Genomic DNA, 17,293 nt, shown 5'->3' on the forward strand with positions numbered 1-17,293 from the left:
TGAGTCACTTTGTTGTATAGCAGAAATTAACACAACATTGTAAATCAACTACAATACAATTTTAAAAAGTGACAAGAAGAAATCAAGTCTTATGAATAAATCCTTAATATTTATTTTTTGCATAAAAACTGGATATTGAGAAAGAGTCCAAAATTAGATATGAAAAAAGATCTCTAACAATATTTTCAAACCCTAATGCAGAGTCTGAATGCTACTATTCAGACTATTTTAAAGGTAGCTTCATAGGAGGAGGCAGCCTTGAAGAGACCACAGGCAGCTTGTAGACCACCATCTTTTGATCATCTGGGGAAAAGTGAGGCAGGTGTTAGTAATACTGACCAGTAATGTAGTAAATGTAAAATTAATTACATGTTTACAACTTTCTTACCTTCTTCTCCAAAGAAGCACCAGGTTCAACAGGCTGTGTCTTCTTGAACTTCACCCACAAGCAAATAGGGCTCTGACAGCATTAACTATTACATTTTCTTAAATACCATGCAAAAGCTACACAATGAATCAATAAACATTTGCATATTATAAATTAAATGTATTCAGAAAATAAAGCTAACTTTTAAATCTTCTAGATGACTTCCAAAACAGATAAACATGTTACATGAGAATAAAAACTCACAGTAATTTATTTTATGGAATTTAACTCATTGCCAATGTATCTTTAAAAGTACAGCTCGATGGATTAAACTGTTATAATGAAATGGGGTGGCAGAAGTATTGGTGTTTTTAGTTCATGGAGTGATGAGTTAAGAATGAAATTTGAGCTTTTTTAATTTAAGACTTTACTTATGAAAATGTGTTCCAAACAACCTACTACCATAATGTCAGTCCTTTAAACTCCTAGATTACTGTAACGTAATTTTGCCTTTTTTTAAAAAAAGGGAGTTAATTCAGAAGCTCACTGGCCTCTCACTGAGCCAAAATGTTATAAAATGCAAACAAAGAAAACAAAAACCAAATCTTACCAGTTCACTAGACAGACTTGGATTTAAAAACTCATAAATCAAAAATTAAAACCAATACAAAGCAATTTTTACCTGTAAAATAGCCACTTCATTACGGAGCTGACTTTCCTGTTTTGTGGGGAATCTCATCTTATCAATTACTTTAATAGCCACATCCCTTCCAGTCTTTCTGTGTTTTCCTATTTTTCAAAAAAGTCCAGGTAAGAAAGAAGATGCAAATTGATGTCACATACAATACAGAAGTTTCATTAGGAAGTTGTCCACAAACTGAAATTGATATGTATTTACTTTTGTATTTCTTTTAGGGGGCAGGCTCATTTTGTTCTTTCTCCATCACTCACCTATAATTACTATAATTTTCCCTTATAGTAACTGCCTCTAATAAAGGCTGTTTTGTTATTTGCAATAGCAGGAAATTTGAATGAACTTGTCTGCTGAAAAATAATCCACCTTATTAAATAAATGAAAGTTAACTATGTGATTTAGTCTTTAGAAATTCTGTCAAGATACAAACACTACCATGGAATTCATTTTACTCTAGGTTCTTTGCAGAGTGATTTAACTATATATTAGGGTAAATCTTCAAGCAGAAACGCCAACTAGTCGTGGTAAAGAATGTAAAGGGTTTAACATTACTTTTCTACCTTGTATCATAGCTTGTAAAGTAGCTTTACATACGTTAATTAACATACGGGCCAGGCTGTATAAGCCCCATTAAACTGATGAAGATACTGAGTACAGTGAGGTTAAAAGGCTTCGGCAATTTAAGTCAGAGAGTGAGATAAGATTTCAGGTGTTCAGACCTGATACACCATTTGTGCCAACCGCAGACAAATGGGCAACTGTGTGGGAAAACCAGTGGGGCACATACGTCAATAAATGAACTCTCAAGAGTCCAACATAAACTTCAAACCACACAAACATCTTTCTGTGTAAGCTACAAGAAATGATGAAAACTACTGTGAATTTTCTGATTATCTGTTTCTTTTTAAAGTTTTCCATTTAAATTAAGAAATTAATACTTCCATGGGGTCGCTAAGAGTCGGACAAGACTGAGTGACTTCACTTTCACTTTTCACTTTCATGCATTGGAGAAGGACATGGCAACCCACTCCAGTGTTCTTGCCTGGAGAATCCCAGGGACAGAGCCTGGTGGGCTGCCGTCTATGGGGTCACACAGAGTCGGACACGACTGAAGCAACTCAGCAGCAGCAGCAGCAGCATAGTGAAAAGGACTTATCTAAAATTATGCAGATTAATCTCTGAAGAAGAAACCACTTGCAAAATTGTGAAAACATGCTAACAACTGCCAGATGGTTTTTAAATTTCTTAATTTTCTACATTATCTACAACATGCAAAAGGCTGCAACTGCTTACCTCCATGAAGTGAAGTGAAGTCGCTCAGTCGTGTCCAACTCTTTGCGACCCCATGGACTGTAGCCTACCAGGCGTCTCCATCCATGGGATTTTCCAGGCAATAGTACTGGAGGGGGTTGCCATTTCCTTCTCCAGGGGATCTTCCCGACCCAGGGATGGAACCCGGGTCTCCCGCATTGTAGACAGACGCTTTACCGTCTGAGCCACTAGGGAAGTCCTTACCTCCATAGACGATACCAAACTGGCCTGAACCAAGCACCTCATCTGCAAAGATCTGGTAAACAGTACTGATGTCCTGTTTGGGAAAGAATAGTGTTATTAGTTCCATGAAACCATGTCAATATCTCTGATTCTTATCATTCAAATACTTAAATACATTTCAGTTTTTATGGTTGAGGGATTTCTTTTTCACAAAATACTTTATGAAATACAGACATTCTCTGTCCTAAAAAAGACCAACTTTACTATGACTCTTATTGTATAACTATAATGTATTCTGTAAGACCACCACTGGGGGAAACATGATTTGTATTAAAAAATATATTTATTAAGTAGTGATCTATAAAAAGTAAATTAACATAAGAATTAAGAAAAAAGTTTTACCAACTCTACTATTAAAGAGACTTGCTATCTTTGACTTGAAAGAAAAACTCAAACGTTTTATATTTTTGAGATCAGACTTATTTTGAAAGACTGATGAAAAGAATATGTGTAACTCATATCTACTCAATCTTCTTCCTTGCCTTTCCTTTTTTTTCCCCATTAGTGGCTGCTGCTGTCAGAATATTCTTAGAAAGCATTCTCCAATCCTTCCCACAGACCCTCGGTCAAGGTCTCATTTGGGTACGTGCTACAGTCTCCATGAAGCCAGGGACTACACCTATTTTGTTCAATGTTATATTCCCAGACAGTGCCTTCTCATGGTAGTCACTGGATTGAATAAACCAAGTTTATTCAAGGCCTCATTCCCTCATTAGTAAAGCAGATATAATAACATCTATCTTACTGGATTTTTAAGTGAATTAAACGAAGATATACAAAGTGTCAAGTCTAGTGCCTGGCATATAAAAATCAGTACTTCCACAAACCCTAATTTCTATTTAAATTAGGTAATCTTAAATAAGCTGAATTCCCTGGGACTTGGTCTTTTCATCTGTAAAAATGAAATGAGAGAACTTCTTTCTCTCCCCAATAATCTGGTTCCTATGCTACCTACCAACCCACTCCAATATTCTTGCCTGGAGAATGCCATGGACAGAGGAGCCTGGTGGGCTGCTGTCCACAGGGTCAGACGCGACTGAAGCGACTGCAGGTGCACACGTGCTACCTGGACAAGAGCCACACAGATCAAATCTCCCTGAAGCCCTCCATCTCCCACCACACAACTGGACATCCAGTTTCTACTACAATCTTAGAAAACCCAACATTTATGTTACTGAACAGTAACAGCTGGATGCCCCAAGTTGAAGAGTAAGAGGGATTTGAATCAAATAAATTTATATACAGCTTTTGGACTTCTTCTTCTAGCCTTTTTTCTAACTAATACAGGAGCTGGCAAACTAGGCTTGTGGGCCAAATCCAGCCTGCTGCCTCTTTCTGTATGGCTCCTGAACTAAGAACAGTTTACATTTCTAAATGGTTGAAAAAAATCAAAATAATGTCATCTTGTAAAACATGAAATTATATGAAATTCAAATATAACTGTTCACAAAAAACTTATACTGGAAAACAGTCAAGCTCATTCCTGTATGTACTGACTATGGCTTTCTCACAATGGCAGCAGAGTTGAGTTCGTAACTGTATGTGGTCTGCAAAGCCTGAAATATTTACTTCCATCCCCTTATAGAAAGTATGCTGACCCCTACTGTAAACCCCTACATGTACCAGCTAAACTGGGTCCTCACTCTGCCTTAAAATCTGCATTTTCTGCTTCTCTGTACTTTCATGAAATTTTCTCTCACCGCCATCCTCTCAGCACTCACGTCAAAACTCTTTTTAAGTATATTTCAAGTTTTACTCCCTTCAGGACGTTTTCCCTGCTGTGACCCAGAAAGTAGCCTCTCTCTTCTCTTTGAACTAGTCTATCACTCTGTAATTTCTAATGTCACTTATGAAAAAGTTAACTTTATTTTCATAATTTAAAAGGAAACTGTCTCAGTTTCCTTCATAAAGCAGAACTCCTCCAGGAAGTTATCACCTATAGTTCAGTCTAGTGTCTTCAGGCAAACTGCACAGTACTCTGGCTTATAAACTTATTTTCTAGTAAGACTTTCACATTTTATTTTTCTGAATTACCCAATCTGCATATTTTAGCTGTAATATTTACTTACCACATTCTCTTGGATCTGACAATTAGATACAGAGATACTGGTAGACAAATCTTCTGTAAAATGAATGATGTATGGGGAAAAAAACTGTTAGTATATAACTTAGTAATACTAAATATTTTGACATATGAATGCTTACAGTACCTTAAATTTTAAAAACTAGCTAACATACAGTTAATATCATTACATTAAAACAAAATTTATCCATAAACAATACTAATCCATCAACAGGAAACTGGTAAAACAGAATACACATCCATACAAAAGAATGCTATCTACACATTTAAGGATGCAGGGCTGTATAAGTACTGAGTCAGAAAGCTATTTATATTATTAAGTTAAAAAGGTAAGTTTCAGGGTAGTGGCATATGAATCAAAAACAAAATATGATCACTTCTGGTGAGGGAGAGAGATGGGGTTGAGGAACAAAGATTTTTTTATATGCTTCTATACTGTTTAAGAAATGTATAGAAAGTATGCATTATGGTCATAAAACATTAAAATTATATAAACATATAATTTTGAAATATATGATATATATTAAATAGTTCATAAAATCAAGTTGTAAAAAGATCATACATCTTTTACAACAAACATGACTTTTTTTGTGAAAATAAAAATATAACAAGACCGTACAAATAGAATAGCCTCCCCTCTTCCCAAGCCATCCCCAAATCAAGAAATATACACCAAACTATTAATAATGGTTTTCTGAGGGGGGAGATATACAATTGGGAATAGGGAGACATGTCACATGATTCTCACTTTATATTACATATTTCTATAAAGTTTAAATATCTATATTACTTTGGTAAGCAAAGGAAGTAACTGACAAGAAAAATGGGAAATTAGAAAAGTAAGCAAGAGATTAGTTCTCAAACATCTAGAATCTCAGTGACAACTCAAAGGAAAAGATATGAAATTTCTTTTATAACCCCAAATATAGAAACATAAAACTTCATTAAGAAGAAAATATAAGCAACTATACATCAAAAAATAAGTAAATGACTGTGGAAACTCCATTTTAAAATATTAAGTCAACTTTAAATAACCCAAAAAATCAAATATTAATGCAACATACCAAAAAAGCACAGCATCAACAAAATGAATGAGCCTAAAACTCTGCTTTTCAGTAGTTCCAGTTTTCTAGTTTAAGTCAGTATTTATTTTGTTTCAAAGGCCTCCACTGTCTTAACTCCATCCAGTGTTCGTTTCTATCACTTCCCAGGAGAACTCTGCTCCAGACTGGCTGCTGTAAGCACAGCAGCATCAGCAGTAGCAGCAGCACAGGAACAGTGTCACTACTAGGTCAGGAATGGTGCCAAGTGCGTCATATGCAATTATTATATCATTCTCCTTTCAGATGAGAGAACTGAAGAGGCCAAGATCATGAAGCTAGTAAAGTGGCAGAACTGGGCTTTCATTCCCCCTTAGCCCTTTTGCAGTCTGTCCATAGGGACTTATAAGCCTAGGGAAGAGTCCATGGATGGGCTTGAGAAGGACCCTAAATCCAATTATATATAAAATTTGTGTTATGTATCTGCATTATTTTCTGGGGTAAAAGGTCCAGTTAGAATATCAGACAGTTCTAAAATCCCCTCAAATTTAAGAAACATTGTGATTATCCATTTTATTCACCCTTTCAGAATCAATATTCAACACCAAACATTTTCATGGTCATTACCCTCATGCCTTTGATCACATGTCCCCTTAATTCCATGCACACCCCTAGGTCAGCTCTGCCTATCCTAACTCACGTGAGATCCGAGGTCAAGGTCCAAATCAGGCTCCTCCGTCACGAAGTCTCCACTTACCTTCTATCTGTATCTTAGCTCCTTGAGAAATGCACTACTCCTTTTGGCACTCTACTGCTTTATGTACCTATTTCCCTTCCTATCTTTAAAAATCTCTGCATTAAAAATCTTTTGTATTAGAGCGCAGGGCCTAGCATAATGCCAAGATTAGGTATAAAATGCAGCATAGCTGAACTGAAATAAAAGGCATACAGAAACTGGTTGAGGGAATTCCCTGACCATCCAGGGGTTAGGACTCGGTGCTTTCACTGCTGGGCTCAATCCCTGGTTGGGGAACTAAGATCCCACAAGCTGTGCAGTGCAGCTGAAAAAGAAAAGAGGCTGACATCTCTTTCGATTTAAATGTATTTGCCTAATGAATGAAAGCTGTTTCACCATAAATGACATAATGCCAGTGGGGGGGGGGGTTGGGTGCAGGGAAGTGACATTTTACTATGGCTTTGTGATTAAGTATCCACTTGAAACTTCAAACAAGTTTAGGTTTTATTTTATAAATTTTGTTGGCGCAAAGAAAATGTGTTTCAATATTTTTAATGTTTCTGAATGTTTTAATTCAGTTAAAACAAATGCAGCATTTCTGACTTCACGCATGAGTACTATGTGAACTCCACGCTTTACAGACTGAAAATCCCACCACGAAGCACAATCCTAACACTATTAGCTTACTTAATCCCTTTTGGTTCTCTTTCATTTAATGCTGACAACTCTATACAGTAGGTATTGTTACAGAAAAGGAAAGTACTTGCCAGGATCACACAACAGGTCAGCAGAGCCAACCTTTAAATGCAGGCAGACTTGACTCTGGAGCCTTGCTCTGGGGACTGCAAGCACACACTATGACCAACATAATTTTATAAAGCAATTAACTAATGGTATTGATTGCAAAAATGAAGCTTAAAATAAATACAGAAACACAACTGCACCCACAAAATGCTTAAGAACCAAAGGGAGAAAAGTCATCAAGAAGCTTATTGCTTACTGTGATCTTTCCCTTGGCCTGGAGAAGTACAGACACTGGCTTGAGGCGTCACAGGCATGAGAGCTTGGCGAATTGCTTTTTCCCAGCTCTGTGCTACATCAAGTCCCACTCCAGTGGCAGCAAGAACAGGATTGTGAGAGCTGTCCCCATTGTTCTCACCAACAAAGTATACCATAGTATCAGTGATAATTTCAAAACAGTGTGGGTTGCTGCCTTGTGAAATGCTTGTGAAATCTTGTGGTGAAGATATGCGGAGAATTTCTGAAAGTGGAATTTCCTGAAATAAAGAACCAAGCATTAGGAAACATGAGTATGTGGGTTTTTTTTTCAAACGCACTAAACAATCAAAGATATGCATTTCTAATGACTACCATTAAAGACGAACACAAGCATGTGAATGTGGCACACGGACACGCAGTCAAGTCTTACGAGGGTATCTGCTCTGAATGATCTGCATGTCCATCAAGGACAAAGGCAGAGAGCATGGAGTAGAATAACCAAGCTAGTAATTCAGGCCTGTAGCAGATCATTAGAAAGAAAGGGTTCAGAAGGGCGGTTGCTACTATAGCCAACACCTGCCATTTCCCAGCTGTCAGGAAGTCAACTCAACAACTACTCCACTGGCTGCTATCTGCAAGATATGGCCCCAAAGGAGAACGAGGCAGAAATAACAGCAGCAAAGGAGGATGTCAGTACAAATGTAGTGCTCTATTCTGGTTCTGTCCATAACTTTAACAATCATTTATGTTTAGTCTACTTCCTACAGCAGAAAACTTCTTTAGAAAAACCCAACCAATTCAAAGCAATTCATTAGTCTCTATTTTCTTTCTTCCTGATACAATTGCTATACTAACAATTTTACCTGGTGTCAATTGGTGACATGGCAAAATGTGGAGCAAGTCGAGCAAAGAGAATTATATAAAGAAAAGCCAAAAGAAGCATCTGGGAATTGGGGTCTAAGGTAAAACGGAAAATGGGAGAAATGCTGAATACCACAATGGCTTCTTCTGATCAGCAATAATCACAGGACTTCTAATAGTCTAATCTAAATCATAGTCTAGTTGTCTTTTCGTATGCAAGGGTCAAGTCCCTTATATAAAATGGCTAGACATCCACTGATATGGAGGACCACTTGGTATCCAGAAGGAAAACAGCAGCAACCTGACAGGCCAGAAAAAAAGAATTGCACAACAACAAAAATAACTTCGGCAGCAAGGCTGTTGCAAGGGGTGAAATGGAGAGGTAGAGTTCCTTGCTTTTACAAGGAACTTAACAGTGATTTCTAGAAACTATGTTACGCAGAGCTGTAATAGCTGTAATCCAATATAACAATTAATAAATATTACTTGGATATGTTTGGAAAACACACAGTCTTTTAATGTACATATTTTTAAAAGATGTGAAATTTTTACCTTATAATACTTTGATCCAGATTCGTTTTGAAACAGTGTAAGACATTTGCTGTCCAGCCTCCAATAATGCCTCTTTCTCTACAAAGAGCACAAAACTGTAAGGTTTAAAAGTAATGATTCCTCCAAAGTGTCTGAACTCTCCATTCCCTCTCATCTCTTATCTATAAGTTTGTACTGGTATAAAATTCATGAGCTTCAAAATTTGAAAAATTAAAAAGATATATAGTGAAAAGTATACTTCCGTCATTACCCCTATCTCACTCCCACCTTTACTCAAGGCAAACAATGTTATTACGTTTTGGAGGTTTCTTTTCCAGAATCTCATGCATGCACACACAAATACGAATGTATGACACATGCAAATATTTAATTTACCCATGGACTAAATTTCTAAAGGATGCCTTACTGGGTCAAAAGATAAATGCATATGTAATTTTTCTTGACAGTGTTAAGTTATTCCTCTATTTCTGGATCCAACTTATAGTTTTCATCAGCAACATGAGTGTGTTATTTACTCAAACCTTCACTAACAGCATATTACTAACCCTTTTGATCCTGTGCTACACTGATAAATAAAAACTAGTATTTCCTAACATTTTCTAAAATTTATTTATTTAATTGAAGGATAATTGCTTTACAGAATTTTGTTGTTTTCTGTCAAACCTCAACATGAATCAGCCATAGGTATATATGTATCTCCTCCCTTCTAAACCTCCCTCCCATCTACCTTCCTATCCCACCCATCTAGGTTGATACAGAGCCTGTCTGAGTTTCTTGAGACATACAGCAAATTCCCATTGGCTATTTTACATATGGTAATGTAAGTTTCCATGCTACTCTCTCCATACATCTCACCCTCTCCTCCTCTCTCCCCATGTCCATAAGTCTGTTTCCATGTCTGTTTCTCCACTGCTGCCCTGCAAATAAATTCTTCAGTACCATTTTTCTAGATTCTGTATATGTGTTTAGTTCCGTTCAGTTGCTCAGTCATGTCTGACTTTGTGATCCCATAGACTGCATCACGCCAGGCCTCCTTGTCCATCACCAACTCCCAGAGCCTACTCAACTCATGTCCATCAAGTTAGCAATGCCATCCAACCATCTCATCTACTGTCGTACCTTTCTCCTCCTGCCTTCAATCTTTCCCAGCATCAGGGTCTTTTCCAATGAGTTGGTTTTTCGCATCAGGTGGCCAAAGTATTGGAGTTTCAGCTTCAACATCAGTCCCTCCAATGAATATTCAGGACTGATTTCCTTTAGGGTGGACTGGTTGGATCACCCTGCAGTCCAAGGGACTCTCAAGAGTCTTCTCCAACACCACAGTTCAAAAGCATCCATTCTTTGGCACTTAGTTTTCTTTATAGTCCAACTCTCACATCCATACATGACCACTGGAAAAACCATCACTTTAACTAGACGGACCTTTGTTGGCAAAGTGATGTCTCTGCTTTTTAATATGCTGTCTAGCTTGGTCATAGCTTTTCTTCCAAGGAGCAAGCATCTTAATTGTAAGGCTACAGTCACCATCTGCAGTGATTTTGGAGCCCCCCAAAATAAAAGTCTCACACTTTTTCCATTCTTTTCCCATCTATTTGTCATGAAGTGATGGGACCAGATGCCATGATCTTCGTTTTCTGAATGTTGAGTTTTAAGCCTACTTTTTCACTATCCTCTTTCACATTCATCAAGAGAATGTTCAGTTCTTCGCTTTTTACCATGAGGGTGGTATCATCTGCATATCTGAGATTACAGATATTTCTCCCAGAAATCATGATTCCAGCTTGTGCTTCATCCAGTCTGGCATTTCGCACGATGTACTCTGCATATAAGTTAAATAAGCAGGGCGACAATATACTGCCTTTCCCGATTTGGAATCAGACGTATTCCTTTCCCGATTTGCAACCAGTCTGTTGTTCCACGTCCAGTTCTAACTGTTGCTTCTTGACATGTATACAGATTTCTTAGGAAGGAGGTAAGGTGGTCTGGTATTCCCATCTTTTGAAGAATTTTCCACAGTTTGTTGTGATCCACACGGTCAAAGGATTTGGCTTAGTCAATAAAGCAGAAGTAGATGTTTTTCTGGAATACTCTTGCTTTTTTGATGATCCAGCAGATGTTGGCAATTCGATCTCTGGTTCCTCTGTCTTTTCTAAATCCACTTTGAATATCTGGAAGTTCACGGTTCACGTACTGTTGAAGCCTGGCTTGGAGAATTTTGAACATTACTTTGTTAGCATGTGAGATGAGTGCAATTGTGCAGTAGTTTGAGCATTCTTTGGTATTGCCTTTCTTTGGGATTGGAATGAAAACTGACCTTTTCCAGTCGTGTGGCCACTGCTGAGTTTTCCAAATTTGCTGGCATCTTGAGTGCAGCACTTTCACAGTGTCATCTTTCAGGATTTGAAATAGCTCAACTGGAATTCCTTCACCTCCACTAGCTTTGTTCATAGTGATGTTTCCTAAGGCCCACTTGACCTCGCATTCCAGGATGTCTGGCTCTAGGGGAGTGATCACACCATCGTGGTTATCTTGGTTGTGAAGATCTTTTCTGTACAGTTCTTCTGTGTATTCTTGCTGCCTCTTCTTATCTTCTGCTTCTGTCAGGTCCACACCATTTCTATCCTTTATTGTGCTCATCTTTGCATGAAATGTTCCCTTGGTATCTCTAATTTTCTTGAAGCAATCTCTAATCTTTCCCATTCTATTGTTTTCCTCTATTTCTTTGCATTGATCACTGAGGAAGGCTTTCTTATCTCTCCTTTCTATTCTCTGGAACTCTGCATTCAAATGGGTATATATTTTCCCTTTCTCCTTTGCCTTTCACTTCTCTTCTTTTCTCAGCTATTTGTAAGGCCTCATCAAACAACCATTTGGCCTTTTTGCATTTCTTTTTCTTGGGGATGGTCTTGATCACTGCCTCCTGTACAAAGTCATGAATCTCCATCCGTAGTTCTTCAGGCACTCTATCAGATCTAATCCCTTGAATCTAATTGTCATTTGATTTAGGTCATACCTGAATGGTCTAGTGGTTTTCCCTACTTTCTTCAATTTAAGTCTGAATTTGGCAATAAGGAGTTCAAGATCTGAGCCACAGTCAGCTCCCGGTTTTTTTTTTGCTGACTGTATAGAGCTTCTCCATCTTTGGCTGCAAAGAATATAATCAATCTGATTTCAGTGTTGGACACCTGGTGATGTCCATGTGTAGAGTCTTCTCTTGTGTTGTTGGAAGAGGGTGTTTGCTATGACCAGTGTGTTCTCTTTGCAAACTCTGTTAGCCTTTCCCCTGTTTTGTTTTGTACTCCAAGGCCACATATGTCTGTTACTCCAGGTATCTCTTGACTTCCTACTTTTGCATTCCAGTCCCATATGATGAAAATGACACCTTTTTTTGGGTGTTAGTTCTAGAAGGTCTTGTAGGTCTTCACAGAACTGTTCAGCTTCTTCAGCATTATGATCAGGCCACAGACTTGGATTACTGTGATAATGAATGGTGCCTTGGAAATGAACAGAGATCATTCTGTCATTTTTGAGATTGCATCCAAATACTGCATTTTGGACTCTTTTGTTGACTATGATGGCTACTCCATTTCTTCTAAGGGATTCATCCACAGTAGCAGATATAATGTCATCTGAATTAAATTCACTCATTCCAGTCCATTTTAGGTCACTGATTCCTAAAACATTGATGTTCACTCTTGCCATCTCCTGTTTGACCACTTCCAGTTTGCCTTGAGTCACGGACTTAACATTCCAGGTTCCTATGCAATACTGCTCTCTACAGCATCGGACTTTACTACCATCACCCGTCACATCCACAACTGGGTGTTGTTTTTGCTCTTGCGGTGCATCTGGCAAACCAAGTGGCCGGGACCAAGGAGGTGATTAAGACACATGGCCCACCTGGGACAGTGCTATCTCCAAGCAATTGGTCACCTGAGCTGCTCAGACCTGGGAAGGTCACAAAATGCACGCCCAACCCACAAAGACTGAGCCAGAACTGTGTCTGCGTGTCTCCTGTGGAGGTACAGGTCAGCAGTGGCCTGCTGGAGGGGCTCTGGGTGCGGCAGACCTGGGTATGGCATAAGCCCTCTTGGAGGAGGGCACCATTAACCCCACCACAGAACGACCAGAACTTACACAGGACTGGGGAAACAGAGTCTTGGAGGGCACAAACAAAACCTTGTGCGTTCCAGGTCCCAGAAGAAAGGAGCAGTGACCCCACAAGAAACTGACCCAGACACGTCCATGAGTGTCCAGGGGTCTCCGGCAGAGCCGTGGGTCAGTGGTGGCCTGCTGCAGGGTTGGGGGCACTGAGTGCAGCAGTGCCTGCATGGGGCCTTTTGAAGGAGGTCGCTATCATCTTCACTACCTCCAGCACGGTTTGGCCTCAAGTTAAGCAACAGGGAGGAATATAGCCCTGCCCATCAACAGAAAATTGGATTAAAGATTTACTGAACATGGCCTGGACCATCAGAACAAGACCCAGTTTCCCCCTCAGTCAGTCTCTCCCATTAGGAAGCTTCCATAAGCCTCTTATTCTTATCCATCATAGGGCAGACAGAATGAAAACCACAATCACAGAAAACTAACCAATCTGATCACATGGACCACAGCCTTGTCTAGCTCAAGGAAACTATGAGCTGTCACGTAGGGCCACCAACAACAGATGGGTGATGGCAGAAGAGTTCTGACAAAACGTGGTCCACTGGAGAAGGGAATGGCAAACCACTTCAGTATTCCTGCCCTGAGAACCCCATGAACAGTATGAATAGGAAAACAGGTATGACACTGAAAGATAAACTCCCCAAGTTGGTAGGTGCCCAGTAAGTATGCTACTGGAGAAGAGTGGAGAAATATGTGTTGGTATATGATATTCATCTTTCTGACTTACTTCACTCTGTGTAACAGGTTCTAGGTTCATCCATCTCATTAGAACTGACTCAAATGCATTCCTTTTTATGACTAATATTCCATTGTGTATAGGTACCACAACTCCTTATCCATTAATCTGTTGATGGACATCTAGGTTGCTTCCATGTTCTAGCTATTGTAAATAGTGCTGCAATGAACAATGGGATACATGTGTCTCTTTCAACTTCACAGTTTATTCAGGAGTGGGATTGCTGGGTCATATGGTAGTTTTAGTCCTAGTTTTTTAAGGAATCTCCATACCATCTTCCATAGCGGCTGTATCAATTTATATTCCCACCAACAGTGCAAGAGCCTTCCCTTTTCTCCACACCCTCTAAAGCATTTTTGTTTGTAGACTTTTTGATGATGGTCATTCTGACAGGTGTAAGGTGATATCTCATGGTGGTTTTGATTTGCATTTCTCTAATAATGAGCGATGTTGAGCATCTTTTCATGTGTTTGTTAGCCATCTCTATGTCTTCTTTGGAGAAATGTCTGTTTAGGTCTTTTCCCCACTTTTTGATTGGGTTGTTTGTTTTTCTGGTACTAAGTTGTATGAGCTGCTTGTATATTTTGGAAATTAATCCTTTGTCAGTTGTTTCATTTGCTATTATTTTCTCCCATTCTGAGGGATGTCTTTTCACCTTGCTTATAGTTACCTTTGCTGTGCAAAAGCTTTGAAGTTTAATCAGGTCCCCCTTGTTTACTTTTATTTCTGTTACTCTAGGAGGTGGGTCATAGAGGATCTTGCTTTATGTCATCGAGTGTTCTGCCTATGTTTTCCTCTAAGAGTTTTATAGTTTCTGGTCTTACATTTAGGTCTTTAATCCATTTTGAGTTTATCTTTGGGTATGGTATTAGGAAGTGTTCTAATTTCACTCTTTTACACGTAGCTGTCCAGTTTTCCCAGCACCATTTATTGAAGAGGCTGTCTTTGCCCCATTGTATATTTTTGCCTCCTTTGTCAAAAATAAGGTACCCACAGGTGCATGAGTTTATTTCTGGGCTTTCTATCTTGTTCCATTGGTCTATATTTCTGTTTTTGTGCCAGTACCATATTGTCTTGATGACTGCAGCTTTGTAATATAATCTGAAATCAGGAAGGTTGACTCCTCCAGCTCCATTCTTTCTCAAGACTGCTTTGGCTATTCAGCTAGTGTACTATTTGGCTAGTATTTTCATAACATTTTAAATTGTATTTTTATTAAAAATGAGATCAAGATCTTATGTTTAAGAGTAATTTGCATTTGAGACCTGTCTGTTCAGATTCATTGCCTATTTTTCTATTGTGTTCTGGGTTGAAAAAAAAACTTTTTCCAGTTCGTCATTTGTCTTTGTTTCTGTTCTTTGCCATGCAGCATTTTTTTTTAAACATGTGTCTACAAACTATTTTTTTTAATTAATACTTTACTTTTGGGGAACAGTTTAAGGTTCATCGCAAATTAAGGGGAAGGGGCAGAAATTTCCCATATTTACTTCTTGTCCCTAGGCATGTATAACCCCAGACCCTGTCATCAACACCCTTAACAGAGTGGTACGATGGTTGTAACTGGTGAACCTACACTTACACATCATAAGCATAAAAGTCCACAGGTTACATAATACGGCTCACTCTTGGTGCTGTGCATGCTATGCGTTTGGACAAAGGTATAATGACAAGTACCTATCATCATGGTATCACACAGAGTATTTTCACTGCCCTAAAAATTCTGTGTTCTACCTATTCATTCCTACTTGTCCCCACCCTGTACCCTCCACAGGTCTGTCTTTTCTGGAAAATAATATAGTTGGAATCATATAGTATGTAATCTTCTTACATTGGTTTCTTTCACTTAGCAATATACACTTAAGATTGCTCCAAGTCTTTTCATGGCTTAACAGCTCATTGCTTTTTAATGCTGAATAACATTCCATTGTCTTTAGAACAGTTTATTTACCCATTTACCTACTGAAGGAGATCTTTATTTCCAGGTTTTTGACAATTATGAATAAACCCATTATAAATATCCATATGCAGGTTTCCATGTGAATGTAAGTTTTTATTTCCTTTGGGTAAACAGCAAAGAGTACGACTGCTAGATCATTTGGTAAAAGCATTTTAGTTTTGCATGAAACTACTAAACTGTCTTCGAATGTTAGCAATACCATTTTGCATTCCTACCAGCAATCAAAGAAAGCTCTCGTTGCTCTACATCTTGTCAGAATTTGGTGTTCTCAGTGTTTATAGTTTTGGCTATTCTAACAGATGGGCAGCGGTATCTCACTGTTTAATTTGCATTTGCCTGATGACATAAGATGTGGTGCATCATTTCATATGCTTATCTGCCATCTAGGTATCTTCTTTGGTGAGGTATATGTTAAGGTCTTCAGCACATTGTTTAATCAAGTTATTAAGTTTTCTTACTGTTGAATTTTAAGAGTTCATTGTATATTTTGGAGAAGATATCTTCTAACAGATATCTTTTTTTTGTAAATATTTCTTCCCAGTCTGTGGCTTGTCATCTCAATCTTTTAACACTATCTTTTGCAGAACAGAAGTTTGTGAAGTCAGAGTTGCTTAGTTGTGTTCGACTCCATGGACTGTAGCCCACCAGGGTCCTCTGTCCATGGAATTCTCCAGGCAAGAATACTGGAGTGGGTTGCCGTTCCCTTTTCCAGGAGATCTTCCCGACCCAGGGATTGAACCTGGGTCTCCTGCATTGCAGGCAGATTCTTAACCATGTAAGCCACCAGGGAAGATCAATTCTTTCTTTCAGAGATTGTGCATTTGGGGGTGTACCAGCAGACTTGCTTTGAATCTCTACTGTTCTATCAATTTATAAAAATAGTACATTAAATATTCCACCTTTTAAATATTCCTAACATCCTAAATATAAAGATGGTTCCGGTGTACTATGATGTCTTAATATATATCTCATTCTCATTTTGACTTAAAAAACGCACAAAGTAAAGCACATAACAGAGTTTCACTACCCTAATAAAACGCCTGTGATTACTGACCAGGGTATCCCTGCTGGTGTAATGGACCATCCACCCTTCCTTCACCATTGTGCTGCTCTTCCTCTTTGTGTGCTTGATGGACTGGACGACCCTCATCAGCGGAATGTTATTGCTTGTTGATGGACTAAAAAATATTTTAAATTTATGACAAATATTTATAATGTTAACTTAAAAGATCATCAATACAGTAAATTCATCAAACCCTTTTAAGATAATTAAACCAAAAATCTTCAAAATATCTTACGAAGACAAACAATGGCTTAAGAAGAAAAAGATAAATTAATCCTGTTGTGATGATACATAGTTAATTTATAAAAGACAAAGATGATACTGTTAGGGGAAGCACACTGACTGAAACGGTCCACCCTGGCCAGGTAACCATTTACATGAGCTGTTTTACAACAGGAGGTCCTGGTAAGGAATAGGGAACTAATAAGCCACTGCCAACCAAGAGTTAGGGAAAGGTCAAAAGGAGACACCACGTGTCCACCCACTT

The 17,293-nt window shown here is 38.4% G+C and overlaps 1 protein-coding gene across 1 annotated transcript in view; it reads right to left on the reverse strand.

Annotated features, from left to right (window-relative positions):
- The window catches only part of PRKD3 (protein kinase D3), an 84,655-nt gene that overhangs the window by 11,495 nt on the left and 55,867 nt on the right, over window positions 1-17,293 (reverse strand). Inside the window, exons 9-14 of the mRNA XM_040224640.1 lie at window positions 16,798-16,921; window positions 8,887-8,964; window positions 7,475-7,751; window positions 4,685-4,737; window positions 2,577-2,649; window positions 1,050-1,156 (exon numbers count right to left, since the gene is read on the reverse strand). Of these exons, the coding sequence (XP_040080574.1) occupies window positions 1,050-1,156; window positions 2,577-2,649; window positions 4,685-4,737; window positions 7,475-7,751; window positions 8,887-8,964; window positions 16,798-16,921 (712 nt within the window). The remainder of the gene's footprint in view (window positions 1-1,049; window positions 1,157-2,576; window positions 2,650-4,684; window positions 4,738-7,474; window positions 7,752-8,886; window positions 8,965-16,797; window positions 16,922-17,293) is intronic.

Source organism: Oryx dammah, unplaced genomic scaffold, assembly GCF_014754425.2.
Source record: "Oryx dammah isolate SB20612 unplaced genomic scaffold, SCBI_Odam_1.1 HiC_scaffold_25, whole genome shotgun sequence".
Taxonomy (NCBI): domain Eukaryota; kingdom Metazoa; phylum Chordata; class Mammalia; order Artiodactyla; family Bovidae; genus Oryx; species Oryx dammah.